The following is a 20,043-nucleotide window of genomic DNA, read 5'->3' as shown; positions in this document are numbered from 1 at the left end:
AGGAGGAGGTGGTGACCCGACGGGTCCGCTATGTGGAGAGTGGCCTGCCAGCAGTTTTATGGCAGCCGCGACCGGGAAAGTCAGCCCCAAACGACTGACTGAATTTTAATTAATTTGCGTCAAGGAATAAAGTGAAAATTGGAAATTGACTTAGACTAAGTCCGCCTTTTGTCCCGCCCCGAAGGCCAATAAAGATGTGACAAGTGTACGAAATTTCGCAAGAATTGTGTTGGTTTTTTTTTGCTGGTTTGTGAGCAGAAATGACATCGCCCTATGGATACAGTAAACCCACCTTCATGATAACCGACCACTCTCAGGATCCGTACCACTTGCAACCCGGCGACGAGGACGACGACCAGGACGAGGATGAGGAGCGGCACTCGAAGCTGCAGGAGATCATCAGTTGGCTGCATCTGAATGCAAAGCAACGAAGCAAATCGTAAGCAACAAGGCGAATCAAGTATACGCCCCGGGTGGCCAGCTTATTTCTATATTAAGTATACGCCCAGGGGGCTCCTTTGCTGTTTGTTTATTTGTTCGCTTCCGTTTTCTCATTAGCCTGACATTTAATTGTGGTCAAGGAGATGGTGGCCCCGAAAACTTTCCTTTTAATGTCCCGCTAAGCTTCTTAATAACGCTTTTGTTTGTTTTTTTGAAAGAAATCAATTTGGTCGAGATTTTATGGAATTTAAGTCGCTGGGAATCGCAACAGATGCCTTCCATTAAGATTGATTACAATGTGTTTGTTTTTTAGTTAGGCAACACAATGATATTGGTCCGCCTTCCTAAATAAATAATTTGTATTTGGGTATTAACACTAATTTGTTGAAAAAACAATAGGACAAATCCAGCTGAGTGATGTATGTGGTTTCTCAGAACTTGGTAATTTTTCTTTGTTTTTCAATAAAATATATTGAAATTTATTCTGGATTGAAATAAGTCTTGTTTGTGTTTTGATGGGGATTTTTCTAACACGAGTGTTCTGCTTAGATTGCGGTTACAACTCACACTTCAATTACTCAATGACATCCAGCTTTTGTTGTTCTAGACACAAGCCTTCTGATTTCGCGGAAATAATTCTTAGAATAGTTGGCATAGACACATTTCCAACTTGAGCCAATCTTTTGTTTCAGCATTTCGCTTCTGGGAACTATCATTCGATATTGCTTTGTGGATAATTACCAATGTAATACCTTGGACACGTGTGAATTAGCTAAAGTACAAAGAGACTGGGAAAATATTATTAATAAACAATGGAGAATGAATATTGACTTGCTTCGCATTATATTTATAGTTCTCGATTTCCGTTGGCAAATACGTGATTCAGCAGCCTCCGCAGCTGTTCGTGATACCATATACCATATAGCACATACCATATCCCAGCCATGTAGTTACCCTCTCTCATCTGCTCCGTAATTAATGGCGCTATAAACAAGTGTCGTATTCAAATTAATGCACACACTCCCACACACAAATAGCTGAGCATTATCAGTGGAGTGGAAAGCTAGTGTAATGAGAATTACATCCACAGTTGGTCTTCAATTAAAAGTTCCGCCTTGTTAATTAACAATTAAAGGGAAAACTTGAGATTGTAAATCACTGAGTTCTCTGGACTATAACGCAGTTTAAGTTTGTTGTAATGTAGGGGGTACTCATAAATTACAGAGTGTGGTGAATTAAAAACAAAAACCATTAAATATTCTAACTGGTCATATAGTTCTATAATTTTTTTTTCATATAATATATTTTTTATTGTGTGCATTTGTTTATATTATATTCTTTAGTTTTAAAAGACACCCTATAATTCTATCACATATTATTGACAAGCAAACCTGAAGCTAGCACCATTATATAAGCACTTGTTATTTACATAATTATTTTTTATTAACTTGTTGTATTCAGTGAGTCTTGGCAAATAAAAGAATTCAGGAACTGATGTATGCATATAAGTTCTCATTAATTTGCATTAATGCATAAGATAGCATTTAATTACCTGTTGTACATCGATTAAAGCCTTCAGACAAATTCAATAGTTTATGACCATTAGTCGGACATTCAGAAAGGGTTAGAAGTGAAAAGTTGAAGGCTGATTAACGGCCTTGGCATTGACAGCTGAACACTTTGATGTGGCCGGCCATTATTTTCGACATTCTGACACACATTGGAAAAGTTGTTTGGCAGAACCACGTGATCCCGGCAGAACCATCAAACCCAAGTTTATTTGGCGTCATGATGACATGAACTTGGTGTAAGGCGGTTTGCGGTGTTCCACATGTGTGTTGTTTTGTGGAAACTTGTCGTAGTTCCGGTGGCGAGGGAAAGTGGCGATACCTATTCCCCAACCCGAGGGCTTTCCGCGCACATTTTCTGTCAAACTGTAAATACTTTTCCGTTTTCCGTTGCCAAGGGATGAGCTTAGGGGCTGTAAAAGTTCCGGCTTGCATATATGTACCATAGATACAAGGTACGAGTATGTGTGTCTATGTACATTTCTTTGGGGGCCAACCTTGCCGACACAATTGAGTGGAAATGAATTATGTATAAGTTGTTATTATTATATGGGATTTACTTAATAATAGCCCAGCGGGGTAGGGAATATTAAAGTGGCAAAACTCTGCGCCTTGCAACGGAGGGTTATTAAGTTATAATTTAAATTCCTTGAACTTGAATGGTGTTCATATGGGAATGGATTTACTGTTGTAGAATTTAATTCATACCAAGCCAACACCAGTAGCTGTATAAAAGTGGAATAAAACTTAACCCACTTAATCTCGCATTGGCAACACCCAACTCACCTTATCGTTCAGATGGATAAACCTGGGAGACCTTGAGCCAAGACAGAATTACTATTGGAAAAAGTACGGAGAACACACCTATTGCGTCTCATTCTGAATATGGCCGTTCATCAGCATTATTATTATCATCGTTCTATTGAATGTGGGTGAGGAAAATTGCGAAATAAAAGAGCGTAAATATTAAGCTTTAAAGCCGCCCAAACGTCAAACTGCTGCTGACGAGAACTAATATACACGAGTTCACTTTGTGCTCCTTGGAGTGTGTTTGCCTGCCTCTCGTTTCATTGTCAGTGGCATGGGTTTTGGTTTTGGGATTTCGAGTTGAAATCGAGAAGATTGAGCTGGGGCACATCAGAAGAAGCTGTTTGCATGGCCCGCTTGATAAATTCGCCTTTTGTCTGCCCATAACACACAGTAAAATGTGGCACACAAACACACATGCAAATCAGCGAAGCGCGTGGTCGTCTATACGAGTGTAGTTGGAATTGGAAGCCTCGCTGGGATTTATCATCTTTGGCCTATAAATAAACAAGCGTCGGCCTTAAATTTGATAAATCTGCTTCTGCTTTTTTTTTTGCAGATTTCACTTTCGTTTTGAGGAAGACTCGAGAGCTTTCGGCGAGATTCTCGCCTAACTTCGTTGCTATTTGCATGACTATTTTTAGGTTTTATGACAAGTGTTTTAAATTTGTACTAATTGCTCGACTTGTTGCTCGCGGACGATTTCCAAAGCTCAACAACAATAAATCTCTTGATTAGTTCTATTATATTCTGATGGTTCAATTAGCAAGCTTAGGCCGGTGTAAACAAATGACTAGGCAGGGTTTTTGTGCACTAAATGGAGTGTTGAATCACCACAAATTTATCAGTAACATTGGCCCTGCATGATGCTTAATTTAACAGTAAAATGAGAAATATTTATTATTTTTTATCAACACTAAATAATCTAAGAGTCATACAATTTTGGTGCTCTTAGAAAATGCCTTTAATTTTATCGTGTACAAGTAAATAATTAATATGTATAACAAATAGGGACGCAAGGGAGTTTCCCCTCTATCTTTTGATATCCCAAGGGAAGTATTATTAGATTTATATTTAGATATGAGTTAGTTCCGCAATAAAACAGTTTTGTGCCCAACCAGACTTAAATCCAAATCAACTTAAAGTTATTTTTAATTAGATTATTTCTATTACAAATAACAATTATACTTAGGGGCAAAAGGGACTTTCTTCCTAAGTAAACAAACAAACAGACAGGCATTTTCAGCCGCCTTCAAATCTAACTAGCCTAAAAGCCTCAAGTTCAAGTTGTTGGCCACTGGAATTCGACCAGTTCCAGCGGCAACAAAGCCCCCGAAAACAGAGGCATTCAACAGCTATTGAAAGCCACGGGTTCCATTCAATTGCCGGGGCGCTTTCAATGCGCCATTCAACCGAAAACAGCTGCGACATCGGCGACGCACGAAGTATCGGTATCAGCGGCTTTAGCTATACCGCTATATGGCATCGGCCGAGCCAGAAGCAGTAGCAGAGGCAGAGGCAGCGGCATCGGCATCGGAATCGGCAGTAACCGGCTGAAATAACTAGGAACGCGGCACCGAGCCCGCAGATTTATTCAGTTTACAACTTTCGCTCGAAACGGACGTGCGACTTTGTCCGCAAAACGCGTTCGAGTGGCAAACAAAGGAGATAAATTAAATAAAACTCAAATCACCGAATGCACAAATAACGCGTACTCAAATATATAATATACTAACTTAAAGTGAGCTCATCGTTAAGTAAGAATTTTCTTACAAAGAAACCAAGTAATTCTACCTGGGAGTTCAGGGTTGCGAATGCAGCGGCGAGAGATGGAAAAAAGATAAAGGCACATTTAATTATGGAAATTTTTTCTTTGTTCCACGGGCATTCGGCCCTATCCTATTTCCAGTTTCTTATTACCTCAAGATAATTTTGCTCATTAGGCGGTCCCCAAAAAAAAAAAAAAATACTGAAAGAGCAATTTCTTTGCATTAAGCGTAGGTAATTAGTCTGCTTCTGTTTCTGACTTTCTGAGTAATTGGTTAGCGTCTGGTGACTGCAGTTCGTGTATGGAAATGAGTCCAAGGATTCCCCAGGATTCACCCACGCATATTCTATGTGGGAAGCACCCCATCTGGTATTTACAAAATCGTGATTAAACATTCAAACTCGATGGCATGCCACCAGGTCCTTTACAAAATGTTGGGCTATCAGTGGCTGGCAAATATTTCATAATTTATGGATGATATTCGGGGTCGCACCTTCTGGCCCAACCCAATCAATAATTGACCACTGACAGGCCACGCAAAAAAGTAATATAGTCATCAGGACAAATTGATTCGTCAGTATAACATCATCTTGTGGGAAAATGAAAACGGAAACCGAAAGTAATTTGGATGAGCGCCCACAAAAGTAGGCAACACAAAAATGCAAACCCAAACGTGTCTGGCTTTTATGTTAGTTTTTAAAGCTTTGCAAACTTTTCTTGACACTCATTTTAAATATTCATAGCAGTCTAGATATGCGTGTCCCAACAAAACATATCCTATCCGTCACTTTTCCCCTGCTCCAAAGGCTAGAGCAACATTTATGAGCTCGAGCCAATTTCTCTTGGCTTTTAAGGACAACTCAAATAAATTTTAAGTGATTGCTAGAGGCTTCTGTATGCCAAAAACTTTTGTGGCGTTAATTTGCCAAAGGAATTTTAGGCCCTTAGCCAGGAAGCGAAAAGTTTTACTGTGAAAACATGGAAAATTCTGTGAATTTAGCCCTCGGGTTAAATGGGTTCTGAGCGCGTAATTATACTTGATTAAAATCAATTAATGGATGTACAAATATAAAAGTTTATTTTAATAACATGAGAAAACACAGCAAAATTGTTTCACTCCTTTAAAATTTTGAACGAAATGGAAATACATATTTTAATATTTTTAATGGAAGCAAATTCCTAGAGCCTAATTTTCTAAAATTGTTTTGTATTTTCCATGCCCAACACAAACAGAGATGGCTTATCCACCTTGTTGACACATTTATGTATCTGCAAACATTTTTTGCCAAATATATATAAATATCCTGGCCCCAAACGGTGACATATCTTTGAAGGCAATTTCCGCTTAACGCACAGGATATTTTGGGCACCATTTTATTTACTTTTTTTTTGCGTAGAACATTCAACGAAGTGAGACCTTCACACGTGTCTGCTTTGCATTTGACCCGCATTTCGGCCAAATCCCCCAGATGGCCTGCCATAATTTGAAATGTGCCTGGGCAGGGTTTTTAATTACGCGCCTTTCTAAATTGTTTAATGTATGCAAATTAACTCCGACTAATTAGCAGCAAGCACCATAATTAAATAGAAATTAATGCGGGGAGGATAAAAACATATAGTAAACACATCGGAAATCAACCGATGGAACGTGCTCCATGAACCGCACTCGATGACGTACGTGACCATCCCTTTCGTCCCTTTCGATTCGGTTTTTGATGTGCCAACTGATTTCGCTGATAGATGAAATGAGGCCATGGGAAACTAAACGAATATTGATTCCCAATTAGGCATCGGCCGAGCCCTGTCTATCAGGCGACTATTTTCGTCACTCTGGACCCTGAATAATTAATCCCTGCCCTGCGTGACGCAACCATGAACTTTTCGGGGAGAGCAGCTGGAATTTTGTATTCATCAAATTATTTACCGCCAGGAGCCAACACTGCGTATGCGTGATTCGTTTATATGAAGCGAAGGCACAAAACCCTATACTACATCAAGATGTACAAGAGAAAGGCCTAAACCTGCGTATTTTAAACAAAAAACTTGTGATTTGCGATAATAATTAGTATTAATAGATAAGGGTTTACACTAATCAAAACATCAAGTTAAAGTCAAAGTCGCGTCTAGACGTCATCGTCGTCCTTATTAAATTAACACGCTCCCAAACCGGTCAAAATTGCGCCCGTTCGGGTTCACGCTGCGCCCAGCCCACCGCCCACTGCCACCCACCAGCCCCTCAGCAACAACAACAACAACATCAACAACAACTTAAGCAACAACAACATCAACAGCAGCAAGACGACGGAATCCGGCACAGTGGGTCACACTGCCGCATCAACCACGATATCGCGGCGCCACAGTGGGCGTGGCAGTGGGAGTGGCAGTGGCAGTGGCAGGGTGCCCAGCATCCACAAGAAGCGCAAGAACCACTGGCCCTTCAAGATGCGGGTGAAGGTGTCCAAGCGCCTGTGGTTCCACCGACAGGCGTCCACCAAAAGCGACAGGTTCCCACAGCCAAAGTAAGTCAAGCTGGCAATTAATTAATATTGTAAATATTATAGCAAGAAATGCCTCGACAAAATACCACTTGAATTACATCTAATTGAATTACCAAGAAAACGAAAATTGTTTGTCATGGTCTGTGAGGTTGTGTTAAGATCATCAAAGACAATAAGTTTCCCTAGCAAAAGTTCAAAGAAACAATAATACGTTTTTTTTTTATATTTTAAAAAATTCAAGCCCAAGTAAATATATTATCAATATTTAATATTGTTTAAATCATATTAAGAGCTATATGCTTCCACTAACATCAAATATTAAAATAACAATCGTCAAATACAAATCGTAAGCAGCTTATAAATAGAGCTGATAAAATCAATTATTGCTTTCATTAATTCATTGCTTTACTTAATGAATAACTTATGAGCAAGTAAGCAGCTTAAAATGTCAAAAGTTGTAATTCTTCTTTTAAAATACACAACAAAACATTTCAAAAGTCAAGCGCTTCCTACTTGAAATTTTTCCCTGCTCAAGCATATTAAAGTGAAGACTTTGCTATGGTTATGAACTCGTATGAGTTTTATTCCCCATTTCGCTTAGTTAAAGTTTCCCTTTGAACCTTTGCCATTACAAGATTGCCACTCGCTCCGCTCCAAGATGCCAAAGTTCATGGGGCGAGACCTGTTTTGTGTTACATCTGCTAATGCAGAATTCCCATGCTCGTATGTTCATATGTTTATATGGGTTTCTTATGTCCCAGCCAGAGGCACGTGCCTGAAACTCTGGCGGATAGAAGGCTGTTCCGGTGGCCGTCTCGACCACAACATAAACATAAACATGCAATCGTGTATGGGTCTAATTTTCCCTTGAATGGCAGCAACATGTGTCGACCGAAAACGAGAAAAACAAGAAAGAAATTAATGTCAGACATTTAATTTCCGTTTGCCAAAAACAAGGGACAAATGTGGCGAATCCTGTTTCCGTCGCCATTAATGTTTCAATAGGGAACACTTCATTGAATTGGAAAAGAAATTGGTAAGCATATTTCATAGAATCAGGTATTGGCATTCGGCAAAATCCATCAATCGGCCTGTCAAGTGAGGCGTGCTGTTTGGGTCCTCAAGTGTCCTTGCAACGTGCCCGACATTTTCATTTTTTTCGGCAGGGAGCAAGAAATAGGAGAAGGCCCAAGACAAATACTAATTAATTTGTTTGATCAAATGGCCGGCAGGAAAATCAACAAAGTCCAAAAACGAGGCAAAAACTGAGTTCTACTTTTAGGCAAATTATTCTGCAATTAATTTTCAATTTGTTTGCCTGTTCCTTTTTTGGGGTACAGACAAACGTTGGCTGCAGGACCGAAACCAACTCTGCGTATGCGTAATTTAAGCAGTCGGGCGTTGCTCATCCGCCCCGTGGTCTAGTCCGCGTTTTAAAATAAGCCATTAACACCGCCACCCCGCCTTAAATGTGGGTCAGCCAAAAGTAAAAATTCTTTCACATAATGCGAATTACGACTACGACCTCGTCCACGCAGCCAAGGTCAAATTCTGGCCAAGTCTCAGCCCTCCGATTCTGCATTGTTCTAAGCTCATTCAAAATGTGATTATGAACCCGCCAGGATGTGTGTTTCTGAGAAGTGACGACGACGAGGGCCATAAACGTGGCACATGAATAATTAAAACATTTAATGCTAAAATTGGGTTAGAACACTGCAGTTGACACTTGCCACGAAAGACAAAGAAAAGGTCTGAAGAAGTAAAAAAAAGTACACGAGTCTTAGGAACAGCAGAAACATTTTAAGCCAAAAGTTAAAAGCGATGTTTAATTTGTAAGTAAAATCAATGTGCAAACAATTCAATCAGATATGACTTAACTCTATTATTCAATTCCTATAAATAAACACTTACCCAGAAGAGATTAGTGTACAAACATCACATAATCCGAATACTAATAAGGCAAGTACAAGCCCCCTGGCAAAAAATCAAATATTCTAATACTGCTATTTGATTTACTCAATTATTACAGAGTAAACTTTAAGTATGTGGAAATTAAAAATGCAAATGTAAACCAGCTAGCTCTCCTGCTATGCGAGCAATTTGCATACGACTCTCGGCTGCAAACTGAACCTTTGCGGTGGGGTTTCCCCTTCCCCATTTTCCACCCCCTCACCACCCATCAGTTAGCCCTGCCCTTGGCAAAATGGCCATTCTCAGTCACAGTTCGATTTATGGAGGCGTCGTCGAAACGTGTGACTATGAGCCCATTAGGAACGTGTGCCATTTGCCACTCTGCTGCGGAGCAGCTGTATTCTTCTAGAGACTCAGGCCACGTCGCGTTTTCAATTAATTAACTCGCATTTTTCGCAATGGAAAAATACCGGCGGCGAAAGATTTAACTTGCTAATCGAGGCCTGCCACCCTCCGCTGCTTGATTTAAAAATAAGACTTAAAGTCGCTCCACATGCGAATCGCCAAACGCCAAACGCTGAGTGCCGAGCGGTTTCAGGCTTTCAATTTTCTCAAAATTAATGAAGCGTGTCGCTTTGAAAGCGCCACATGAATGACATGCCCACTAGCGAAACGGGAAAGGGAAGAGATTGCACTGCAAAAAAATCTGAAGACAAAAATACAAAATGTTTAACTACGAAGAACATTTTCAAGCAGAAGAAAGAAAACCCTGCTCAAAACTCTTTGTGTGTTTTAATCAAGACTCACAGAAAAATTTTAAAAACTTTGATTCTAAAGAATATATATTTTATTATATTTTGTATAGATACATTTTTATTTGTGTACACAAAAAATAAAGAAGAAGAAAGGGGAAGAGGTCCAACGGAATGACCGACTGGACGAAATTACGTTTTTTCGGGTCTGTAATTTCGTTATCAACATTGTCGCACAATGACCTATATAGCCTCATCTCTCTACACATATGACGCATGTGTGTGTGAGTATCTGTGTGAGTGCGGCTTACTTAAGCAAGTTTGAGTTGATTTAATATATATCCCAACATAAGAGCCAAGCGGTTTGATGAGCGCGTGTTCATTTAATTTATCAAACGGAAAAAGTGCGTGCACTTTCAATTGCTTCGCCGCTCAACCAGCTGAACTCTATTATCTTTCGGAAATATTTATAAATTGATAAGTTATTTTTAGAAATTTATTTTTAAAGAGCGGGACGACCAAATATTTCTTTAATCAGAACACAAAGGAAAATCGATTGAACAGACTGACAGAATGACGTTGTATTGGTTTGTCATAATTGAGATGGCTGGAAAAGTGCATAGGTAAATTACTTAGAAGTAATTGCTTTGTCGTTTACAAATGAACAATAAGCTCATTCAACTTGAAATTAACACTAATTGCTAAAATGCACTGTAATAGAAACTCAATAAATTGAAAATAAGTTTCTATGTGTTGATGAAATGAAATTTACAAAAACAATATTTCCCTATTTTATCGTTATTCAATTGGAGGTATAAAAGTATATGTTTAATCAATAAACTTGCAAACTAAATTATTTTATTTACGTGTACTAGCCGCCGTGCCACCTTTCGAAATGTATTGCAAATTAATCCAATTGTCGGATTAAATGGCACTCTGAAAAAAATCCAATCGGACTCCGAAGGGGCGTGCCCCATCGGCAATTAGCCGTTGGAAGTGCGCATATCACGCTTAAACGGCGACAACTGGCGCTCCACTTACCCTTCGATTTATGTTTTCATTTCGATTTCAATGCCATGGCTGTTAGCTCGGCGCTCGAATGTAATGCGAAACCCCCGAGATCGCACTCTCGTTTCAATTAAATTGCATTTCCCTCGGCCACGGCAAACACTTGTGGCACTTTGGAGACAGACAGCTTGGGTCAACACGGTCGGCGATATAAAGTGCTTTATTCTTCATGCTTGGAGACCTTTTTCATTAGCCAAGCTGCGGAATGGCTATGGCTATCTCATTAGCTGGCCGTTGCTGGCGGTGTCGGATTGCAATTGTGGCCCTGGACGGTCTGGATTTTCTAATCTATGGGTGGAAAAGTATTACATTACCTGCCGCATTATGCAAACTTGGCAAGCACACCTGTGACGTCAGTGAGTCAGCAGGTGGATTCTGTTCTGTTGAGTTGGCCAAAAAAGTAGAAAAGTACTATGGAAGTAGCATACTTTAAGCTTAAAATATTTTCCGCTTACTCAACAGAATCATTTTATTTCGTTTCGTTTGATATGCGTCTGCCAAAGTTTTGACAGGCGCCGGCTCCCTCGGGTGCCTTTCAATTACCGGAATATATATTGTAAGAATACGCTTTGAATTTCGCATCACGTGGGAGCGTTCGGATTTGGCTCAATTTCTCAAAAGTCGCCCACGAAATTTGCATGCGAATTGGAGGCACCCTTGAACTCCAAGGCCTCGCGAAGCACCCGCTGAATACGCCCTCAATTTAGGCGGTCTACGAGTATTTCATAATTCGCACTGCTCCTTAACAGAATAATTGAGCCTCGAGCAGCTGACTTTTCGCCAAATTGCAGAATAATCCTATACCGTATACATATAGTATGCAGACTCAAAAAGACTCGAGCTCATAGCTCATCTCGTGTCATAAAATCGTTTAAAACGAGCGGAACAAATTGATGAAAATTGTATCGGGTTACGGCTTAAAATAGAATTTATAATTGGAACCGCCATCCATAAAGTTAGATTAAAGTACGTTTATATATGAGTATTAATTTTTGTGAATAATGTCATGTTAGGTGGGAAATAATACTACACACTTTATTCACCCTAGACAAAGCAAAGCCTTATAGTTTTTGTTCTTGGGAAGATTAAGATTGTAGAATTAGTGATAAGCTGATAATAATTCTTAATGATTAACATTACTAATTGTATTTAGTTCTGTGGTGCTTAACCGCCCAACAAACTATGCGTAGCGCAGCGCAAGATCAAAAGCATCGCAGAACAACTGTCAAATGTGATAAATCAAGTGTAATTGAAAGAAGTGCAAATAAGCCAACGCCAGTAGCAATAACAACAATGACGGAAGAGAGCGGAAAGTAAACACTGAGCGAGGGAGAGAGAATGCACTCATTGGAGCCGAAAATATATAACACATAACCGCTTTTGTGGGTGGGAGGGGGAGAACAAGCTATGCTGGGGTTAAGCCACACAAAAGAAATGTGCACTTAAAAAAAAGACACTCATAAATCTACCCAGTTTTTAATTCTAAACATTTTAAACAATGTTTTCATGTTATTACAAAATTATTTTGAACGGATAAGAGAAAAAATTTTTTTCAACAACAAATTGATTATGAAATGCAGTTTACTCTTTTAGCTTTGCCGCAGATAAAAAAATCTGCACATATATTTGTTTGGGTTAGAACCAATTTTTTTCAATTCCGGTTATCAAAGGGTTACATTTTCAAGTGTAAGAATGATGGATCGGTCGAGTTAGTTGGGGGATTTTGAGTGCACTTGCAGTGACCGCAGAGAAAGCATAAATGCGAATAATGAGCAAAGCGCGGTCAGCGAGAGATAACTGATGATGGTGATAAAAAGCGAATGTGAATATCAGGAAATTTTTATTTGAGCTCTGTTTACCTTCTTCTTTAAAGCGCTGCCCCATCGCAGCGACTGCGACGCCACTGCGACTGCGACTGCATTAAAAACCTACAAAATAGGGTAAAAAACGGCGGACGACAGTTAGTACCGCTTGAGCTTTCGACCGCATATATACGCCCGATCCAAGTCACGATCGGCGGCAGTAAAAAAAAGAACCGAAAAGGGCACGCGACAATAAAGAGCAACAAGTGGTCAAGGCAACGCGATCCCGCTATTTAATTAAAGATCGGCTCTTTCGCTCGATTTTCCCCATTATCCCAAGCGGCACAAAAAATATGCGATTAACAAAGGAAATTTTACATTTTCCTCGGCATTCGTATTAAAGCACTTCGCAAGTGTGTGTGTGCGTATTGCAATTTACGTAATAAAACGATTTTTTCGCGGATATACTTGTCGAGTGTCACATTTTCAGAAACCCCTGAACCCCTGGACTATTTTTGTTTGCCCTCCAGAGATGGCTTACAATTACAACAACAGCTCTGAGGATAACGCATACGAAGAGGACGAGTATGTGTCCCAAAATGAATGGTGTTCTAGCATTAAGTAGCTTGTCATCGTGTTTTTTTATATGTTCACCTTTTCTACACAGAAAGAAATATTCATCTGAATAACTTGTTAATCAGAGGAGAACGAACTTTAAATATCTTCCATCTATAATTTTGACACACATTTTTATCTGTGTAAAATCCAATGAAAAACCGACAAATTGTCGGGAGCTTCAGTGGAGCGGAAAACTCGTTTGGCTCCTGCTAATGATAGCCTGCTTCCTTATATGTAGGAAATGCCTGTGTTTGTGTGGGTCCTTTTCTTGTGGACTCGTGAGTAAATCAATCTTTGACACGGACACTTGTCTTCACTTCAGATGATGAAAGCCGTGACATAAAGTAGCTGTTCAAAGTATTAAGAGCCATCAACAAAATCATTTAATCATTGCGTTGAGGAGGCAACAGCAGCTTAAGGCTAGGCTTTTCGAGCTGGGTGAAAATGTATTTTCTTCTGCTGGGAAAGCTACCATAAACATTGCCTTTCTAGGCTATGATTAATTCTGGAAGATATTGCGTCAACTTTGGAAAACTTCTTGAAATATTTATAGCGTGTAGGCAACGACAAAAAATAGGAGTTACATTTAATTAAGGTTCCCAGAAATCCTTTTCTTGTTAAACACATTTACTCATGCTTTCAATTCACCTCATCAAACGAGGCAATCAAAGATCTTATGACTTATGCACGAGCTGTGAAAAGCAGAGCTGTCTAAGCTGAGTATCGCAATTGAGGCAAGTTCAAGCTAAAATGCCGAGTTCTCTATATAGCTGCTATATAGAAGCTAATGTGCGATGGTGTGCGTTCGGTCAAGAAAATCAGTGTCAGCATTACTTTGGCGGTCTTGTCTTTGTTTCGGATTTTGTTTCTGTTTATGACATGACTACATCGCGTCCGTCCATCAAGCGAAGCTAATTTAAACTTAAGTAAATATAATTTATGACTGTTTTCGAGCACTTTTCATCGTTCTAACGCAGGCTTAAGTAAATTTAGTCAAGCCGACTGAATTAAGATTTGTGTGGCCACTTGAATCAAGTGCATAAATTGCATTTATTTAGCCCGCACACGTGATGCGATTCCCAATGCACTCCAAGTAGAATTTTCCAAGGAACCTGCCCTCAGTTTGGGGATGGCCCATCGAATTGCCGACCTCAGCTGCTTGGGTCCCAGTAATTATGGCAGAGAGTCATTAAACTCGCATTTGAAATGGAAATGGAACTGAAAACAATATTTTATGGCCAGTATAAATAGACATCTTTCTTTGGTCTGATGGCTTTTCCGCTGATAACGACGCTGCTCTGACCTTAAAGCGAATCTGACTTGTGTAGTTAGTCAGACAGTCGCATGTGGCATTGCGCTTTAATTCAGCTTGGACTCTGCGATTCTTTGACAGATCTACGAATCTGTATTGAAGATAGCTTGACTTTGAATTCGGTCAGCTTGTGTGGAAATTAGAATAAGAATTGCCATAATTTTCAGTTATCAGACGGACTACGTGACTTGCGATGCGTTACTTTTGGGTGCCCCATCATGTTATTTTTAGTATTACTAATAGGAACTAAATCTCAAGTGGATGATTCATCTTATCAGTAGTTGACTAACGTTAGCTCAACATGACTTAAACAAATTGTATTTATAAGCGAGCATTTCCCATTCAATTTCCTTCCATTTCTGGTTATCCATTTTTGCCAACTAACTTGCCAAACATATTTACTCAAATCTGATTTTATTGTCAGGGTCCTAAAAGCTCTCACAGATTTGTTGTCAATCAGATTCCCAGCTAAGAAGATTTTCATCCACTTTGCCAACCGCAAGTGAGTTTCCACTTCATGTAGCAAAAGCTGAGTCCCTTAAGGAACCCCTTTTAGGGTAAACAACTTCAATTTAAAGTCTTTATAAGGAGTCAAATCAAATAAATACAAATTGTTGCACACACGAGCTGGGGAATCGAAACCGAGTGGGAGGGGAAAAATCAATATGGATGTGCTAAAAAATTTATTGAATGTTTTTTTTTGGCAGGCGGTCGAGCCACGCCCAAGCACCTGAACAAACAAATTCCAACGCAAGTCTGGTAATCTTATTAAATCTTTATTCCCCGCTTATTTCGTTCTCGTTTTCGGCGGTGCGTTTCATTGGTCCCTGATGTGTAACAAAAATCCTGCCCCTCGTCCTGCTGGTCCTGCTGCCTTCTTGGTCCTCGGCTTGTGGTGGTCCACACATGCAGCGAAGTAACAGAAGGTGCCTTACAAGTCTGGCGAACTCTGCCGGAGCGCATTCGCCAGGATCCCAGTTTAGCGTCCTTTCGCCAGGAGCACGAACGTCTGCATGGCGGTAAGTTGGCCAGGGCATCCTGCTGCCCCTCTCTCTTCCCGGATCACATAATTTCCTTTTTTTATGTCTGGCTCTTGCTACCTTTTTTATTGCCGTAATTATTGCTGAATTTTTTATTGCCATTTGCGTTGGCGTTGGCATTGACATTGTCCGGGTTTTGCCTGATTTGCATTCCGAAAATTTAAGTCCGAGCTTAGCCTCAATTGTTTTCATGGACGCACTATTTCGGGGCTTAGGAAATTATAATAATGACTGGGTTTCAGTCTTACTCCGGCATATGGTGTCATATTGCAAGTCAAAGTAATCATGGCAGAGATCCTTAAATTATAGACCCACGAAAATATGTTCGTCCTTTCAAATTATTCGTAAATTACGAAGTAAATAATTCTAACATTACATAAAGTAAAAAATAAACCCAGTTATTTATTTTCTAAATTATTTCTGAATAAATATAAATTGGGTAATATCTCAATCTCAATTTGTTTGTATTAGTTTAACCATAGAAAATTCAGCAATAAGGCCTAAAATAGTTCCCAATCCCTAGGGCTGAATTTAGTGTCCGGAACCTTCGAGTTCCTAATGTGTCCTTTTCCGCATCCTTGTCCGCAGCCATCAGTCAGTTGGCCAATGTGTCCCTCAGCTCGCTCACGGCCATTTATGGGTATTTATAGCCTCGAGTCGATTACCGTGCGGCTGGGCCAATAAAATAATGCCAACACGTGGCAGGTGGCTGGGCCAAGTTAATTCCTGTCCGAAGTCGCCGCAGTTGCCCCTGAGTTGTCCTTCCGCGAGCAGCGAATGAGTAGATTTTTGCACAAATATTTGCCAGTTTCTGTTCAGGGTTAAGTCAATCAGCCAGTCAGCCGCGCACTGATTAACTATTTTTAAATTAATTTAATCACACTACACAGATGTCGATCCCTTGCATGCGGATGAGTCGGAGGTTCGGGTGCAGAATGGACACCACGAGGAGACGGCGCTGGCCAACCAGGCCTTTACACAGATCGGGATCAATGTGACAAACGAGGCGGGACAAGTGAGGGTTTTGGACGGCAGGTTCGTAGTTCTGTGCCTCTCGATTGTCAGTTACGTAATTAGTGCAACCAGTTTTCTGTGATTCCCCGTGGCCATTTTTAGGGACCTGGAGAACAACAACGACGATCAGCATGACGAAAACGAGCCGCATGCCAAGAGTGTGGTGTGTATTTTATAAATAACTTATAAGAAAGTATTATAAACATTTTATATCTTTAACTTAGATTCGAAAGTATCTCATCTGGTTCAAAATAGCCGTTTTGCTGGTGGTCTGGTGCGTTTTCACCGCCTTTTTAATGTCCAACAACGAACATGTGGACCAGCTGAGCCTCATCAGTGTTCCTAGGAATAACTCACCGAGAGGTCAGTAAATTGGATTGAATATGCATATGTTAATTGATGGATATTCCTGTTCCTCCTGTTTAGTGTTTCCCATCACCACCTCCAGTCTGCAAAGAATTGGCCTGGGCCTTCGAGGACCTTTTAGGCTGCAGGAGAATGAGTTGGCCCTCAATGACAGTGTGCCTTTGCCGGTTCTCCAAGTTCAGGTGATGCGCAGCTACTTCGACGGCGATGGCTTGGAGATCTACATCCAGAACGTCAGCCAATTGTGGCAACTGGACGTGGTCTATTCGGACTTGATCGATGGCACCCGGGACACGAAGAAGCAGAAAACCTTCGAGCTGCGTCCCATCGATCCCATGTGGTTGGCCCAGGCGAATCGCACGGAGTTGAGTTTCGAGTTCACTTGCAACATCGAAGGGGAGTTGCCGCTGCAGCTGAACGTGGATGAGTCTCCGATTTACAAACGGGATGGAGTGATTTATGCGGCGGCGGTCCTTTGTGGACTCTACGTGATGATCATCTGGGAGATTGTCAATCGAACCTTTGCCGCCATCATTGCCTCCACACTATCGGTGGGCATTCTGGCTGCACTGAATTCGCGACCCTCGATGGCCACCATCATGGGTTGGATCGATGTGGAGACACTGCTGCTGCTCTTCGGCATGATGATCCTGGTGGCCATTCTGTCGGAGACTGGGGTCTTCGACTATCTGGCTGTGTATGCCTACAAGATCACCAACGGACATGTGTGGCCCCTGATCAACTGTCTGTGCCTCTTCACCGCTGTTCTTTCGTCCTTTTTGGACAATGTGACCACTGTGCTCCTGATGACCCCGGTGACGATACGACTCTGCGAGGTCATGTGCCTCAATCCGGTGCCCATACTCATGTGCATGGTCATCTACTCGAACATCGGAGGAGCTCTGACTCCCGTGGGAGATCCACCCAATGTCATCATTGCCTCGAATAGCTACATATCCAAGAATGTAAGACTCTTAATTAGATTGAATCCTAAGAGATTATAATATTAAATAACGGATTTTAGGGCGTCAATTTCGCTGTCTTCACTTTGCACATGTTGCCGGGAGTTCTCCTGGTCATGGTGCAAACTTATATCCAACTGCGCTTCAAGTTCCGCAACATCAGTGATCTGCAGTTCAAGGATTCTCCGGAGGTGGAGGAGCTGCGTCACGAAATCCATGTTTGGAAGCGAGCAGCTGCCAGCTTATCTGCCTATTCCAAAGATGAGGAACTTGTAAGGCAAACCCTGATGAAAAAGGTGAACCGCTTGAAGAGAAGTCTCAAGAAACGCATGACGGCGGTTATAGAACCGGCACCCAATTACCAGCAAACTCTGGCCAATCTTCAAGCAAAGGTAGGAATATTCTTTTATTATATTTATTTTTTATTTAATAATTTATTTAAAAATATTACAGTACCCCATTCGCAACAAGCCTCTGCTGATCAAATGCTCTGCCGCTTTGGTCTTTGTGATCAGTTTGTTCTTTTTGCATTCGGTTCCGGAGTTGCAAAGATTGTCCTTGGGTTGGACTGCCTTGCTGGGTGCCATATTCCTTATTATCCTGGCAGATATCGAGGATATGGAGGCCATCTTAGCTCGTGTGGAGTGGTCAACGTTGCTCTTCTTCGCCGCTCTATTCATTCTTATGGAGGCCCTGACGGAGTTGGGTTTAATCGAGTGGATCGGCAATATGACTGAGGGCATTATCCTGGGAGTGGGCGAGGATCAGCGTCTGATGGTGGCCATTTTGATAATACTATGGGTGAGATTTTAAATAAAATTCCTACTGATAACAGAGTTTAATGCATAATATTCGTTTGAAAAGGTTTCTGCTGTGGCCTCTGCTTTTGTGGACAATATCCCACTGACAACGATGATGGTGAAGATCACCATATCATTGGCCCAAAATAGCACTTTGAATCTGCCCCTGCAGCCTTTGGTTTGGGCTCTGGCTTTGGGCGCCTGTTTGGGAGGTAAATACCGAAAGTCATAATTAATAATATCAATATAATATTTAAATATTCTCCTTTAGGGAATGGCACTCTGATTGGAGCCTCTGCCAATGTGGTTTGTGCAGGAGTGGCTGAGCAGCATGGCTACAAGTTCACCTTCCTGCAGTTCTTCAAGTAAGTCCGGAATATCCTTAAGAATGGATTCTCCACTAATTAGATACGTTTCATTACCCCCACAGAGTTGGTTTTCCAATCATGATTGGCAGCATTATAGTCACCACGGGCTACTTGCTCGTCTCGCACTCTCTGTTCGCGTGGCATTGATGAAGGGCCCCCATTTAGGAATTGACTGTGTCGATTCGCAACAAGGCGCACTTTACCTCGTTACCTAACGAACAGCAACTGTTCCAGATGCCACACACTCAACACTCCACTCATCGTGTTTTCGGAACCGAAAACAGCACCAATCTAGAGGGGAATTGAATACCTTATGCGATGGCCATAAGTGTTATTTCTGAACCAAAACAAAAAAACACAGAGAAACAGAAACGAAGAATATTACATAAAAATACATTTATTTTTACACATCGTTGTTAGTGTAGTGCGTAGTCTAAATAACAAAACAAACAACAATTAAGAGATTTAAAATAAATATAAATTAATTATTTACAATTAATAATGTCGCTGAACTGTGAAACAATTGTTAAATGTTAAATGTATGAATACGAATCAAATAAAAACGAAACAAATAAAATACTAAATATTTTTTTCAGTTGAGTTAATAAAAGTATTGTGAGTATATAAAACCAAAAAGTAAGTACATAAAGTGTTTAAAATAAAATCGACACAAACATGTTTATTTCGTTTTTGTGACAGTTTAATGTTCGCTGGTTTTTATGATACCAATATGAAAAGAGTTAGATTGGGACACCAAGTATCTTTTTAGCCATAAAGAAGGCTACAAAAATGGGGATGTTGAAAATAAATGTTTAAAGACAGCCTGAAAGCTTGCTATCATTTTCTTAAATCTAAAAAACCAAAAATGCATCTTTAACAAGAAGACACGCTTATGAGCCATTAATTTAACGCCTGAAGACTTTTTGTTCATGTGTTAATAACATTTCC

The 20,043-nt window shown here is 40.5% G+C and overlaps 1 protein-coding gene across 4 annotated transcripts; it reads left to right on the top strand.

The window, feature by feature from the left end:
* Positions 1–57: 57 nt before the first annotated feature.
* LOC108089925 (P protein) lies at positions 58–19,679 on the top strand. Of its 4 annotated transcripts, none has more exons than XM_017188410.2 (12): positions 4,409–4,557; positions 6,515–7,103; positions 15,458–15,564; positions 16,476–16,620; positions 16,702–16,762; positions 16,824–16,962; positions 17,026–17,930; positions 17,990–18,319; positions 18,381–18,728; positions 18,792–18,939; positions 18,999–19,092; positions 19,158–19,679. In XM_017188410.2, exons 2-12 carry the CDS (start codon positions 7,027–7,029, stop codon positions 19,240–19,242), a joined length of 2,439 nt encoding a protein of 812 aa, XP_017043899.1. In that variant the 5' UTR covers positions 4,409–4,557; positions 6,515–7,026; the 3' UTR covers positions 19,243–19,679. The 4 variants fall into 4 exon arrangements, with proteins under 4 accessions (XP_017043897.1, XP_017043899.1, XP_017043898.1 ...); XM_017188409.2 differs by having other exon boundaries at positions 4,409–4,573; XM_017188408.2 differs by lacking the exons at positions 4,409–4,557; positions 6,515–7,103 and adding an exon at positions 58–439.
* The last annotated feature ends 364 nt before the right edge of the window (positions 19,680–20,043 follow it).

Source organism: Drosophila ficusphila, unplaced genomic scaffold (assembly GCF_018152265.1).
Source record: "Drosophila ficusphila isolate 14025-0441.05 unplaced genomic scaffold, ASM1815226v1 contig_412, whole genome shotgun sequence".
NCBI classification, from domain to species: domain Eukaryota; kingdom Metazoa; phylum Arthropoda; class Insecta; order Diptera; family Drosophilidae; genus Drosophila; species Drosophila ficusphila.
The sequence above is the reverse complement of the archived record's forward strand: the minus strand, read 5'-3'. Positions and strand labels throughout refer to the sequence as shown.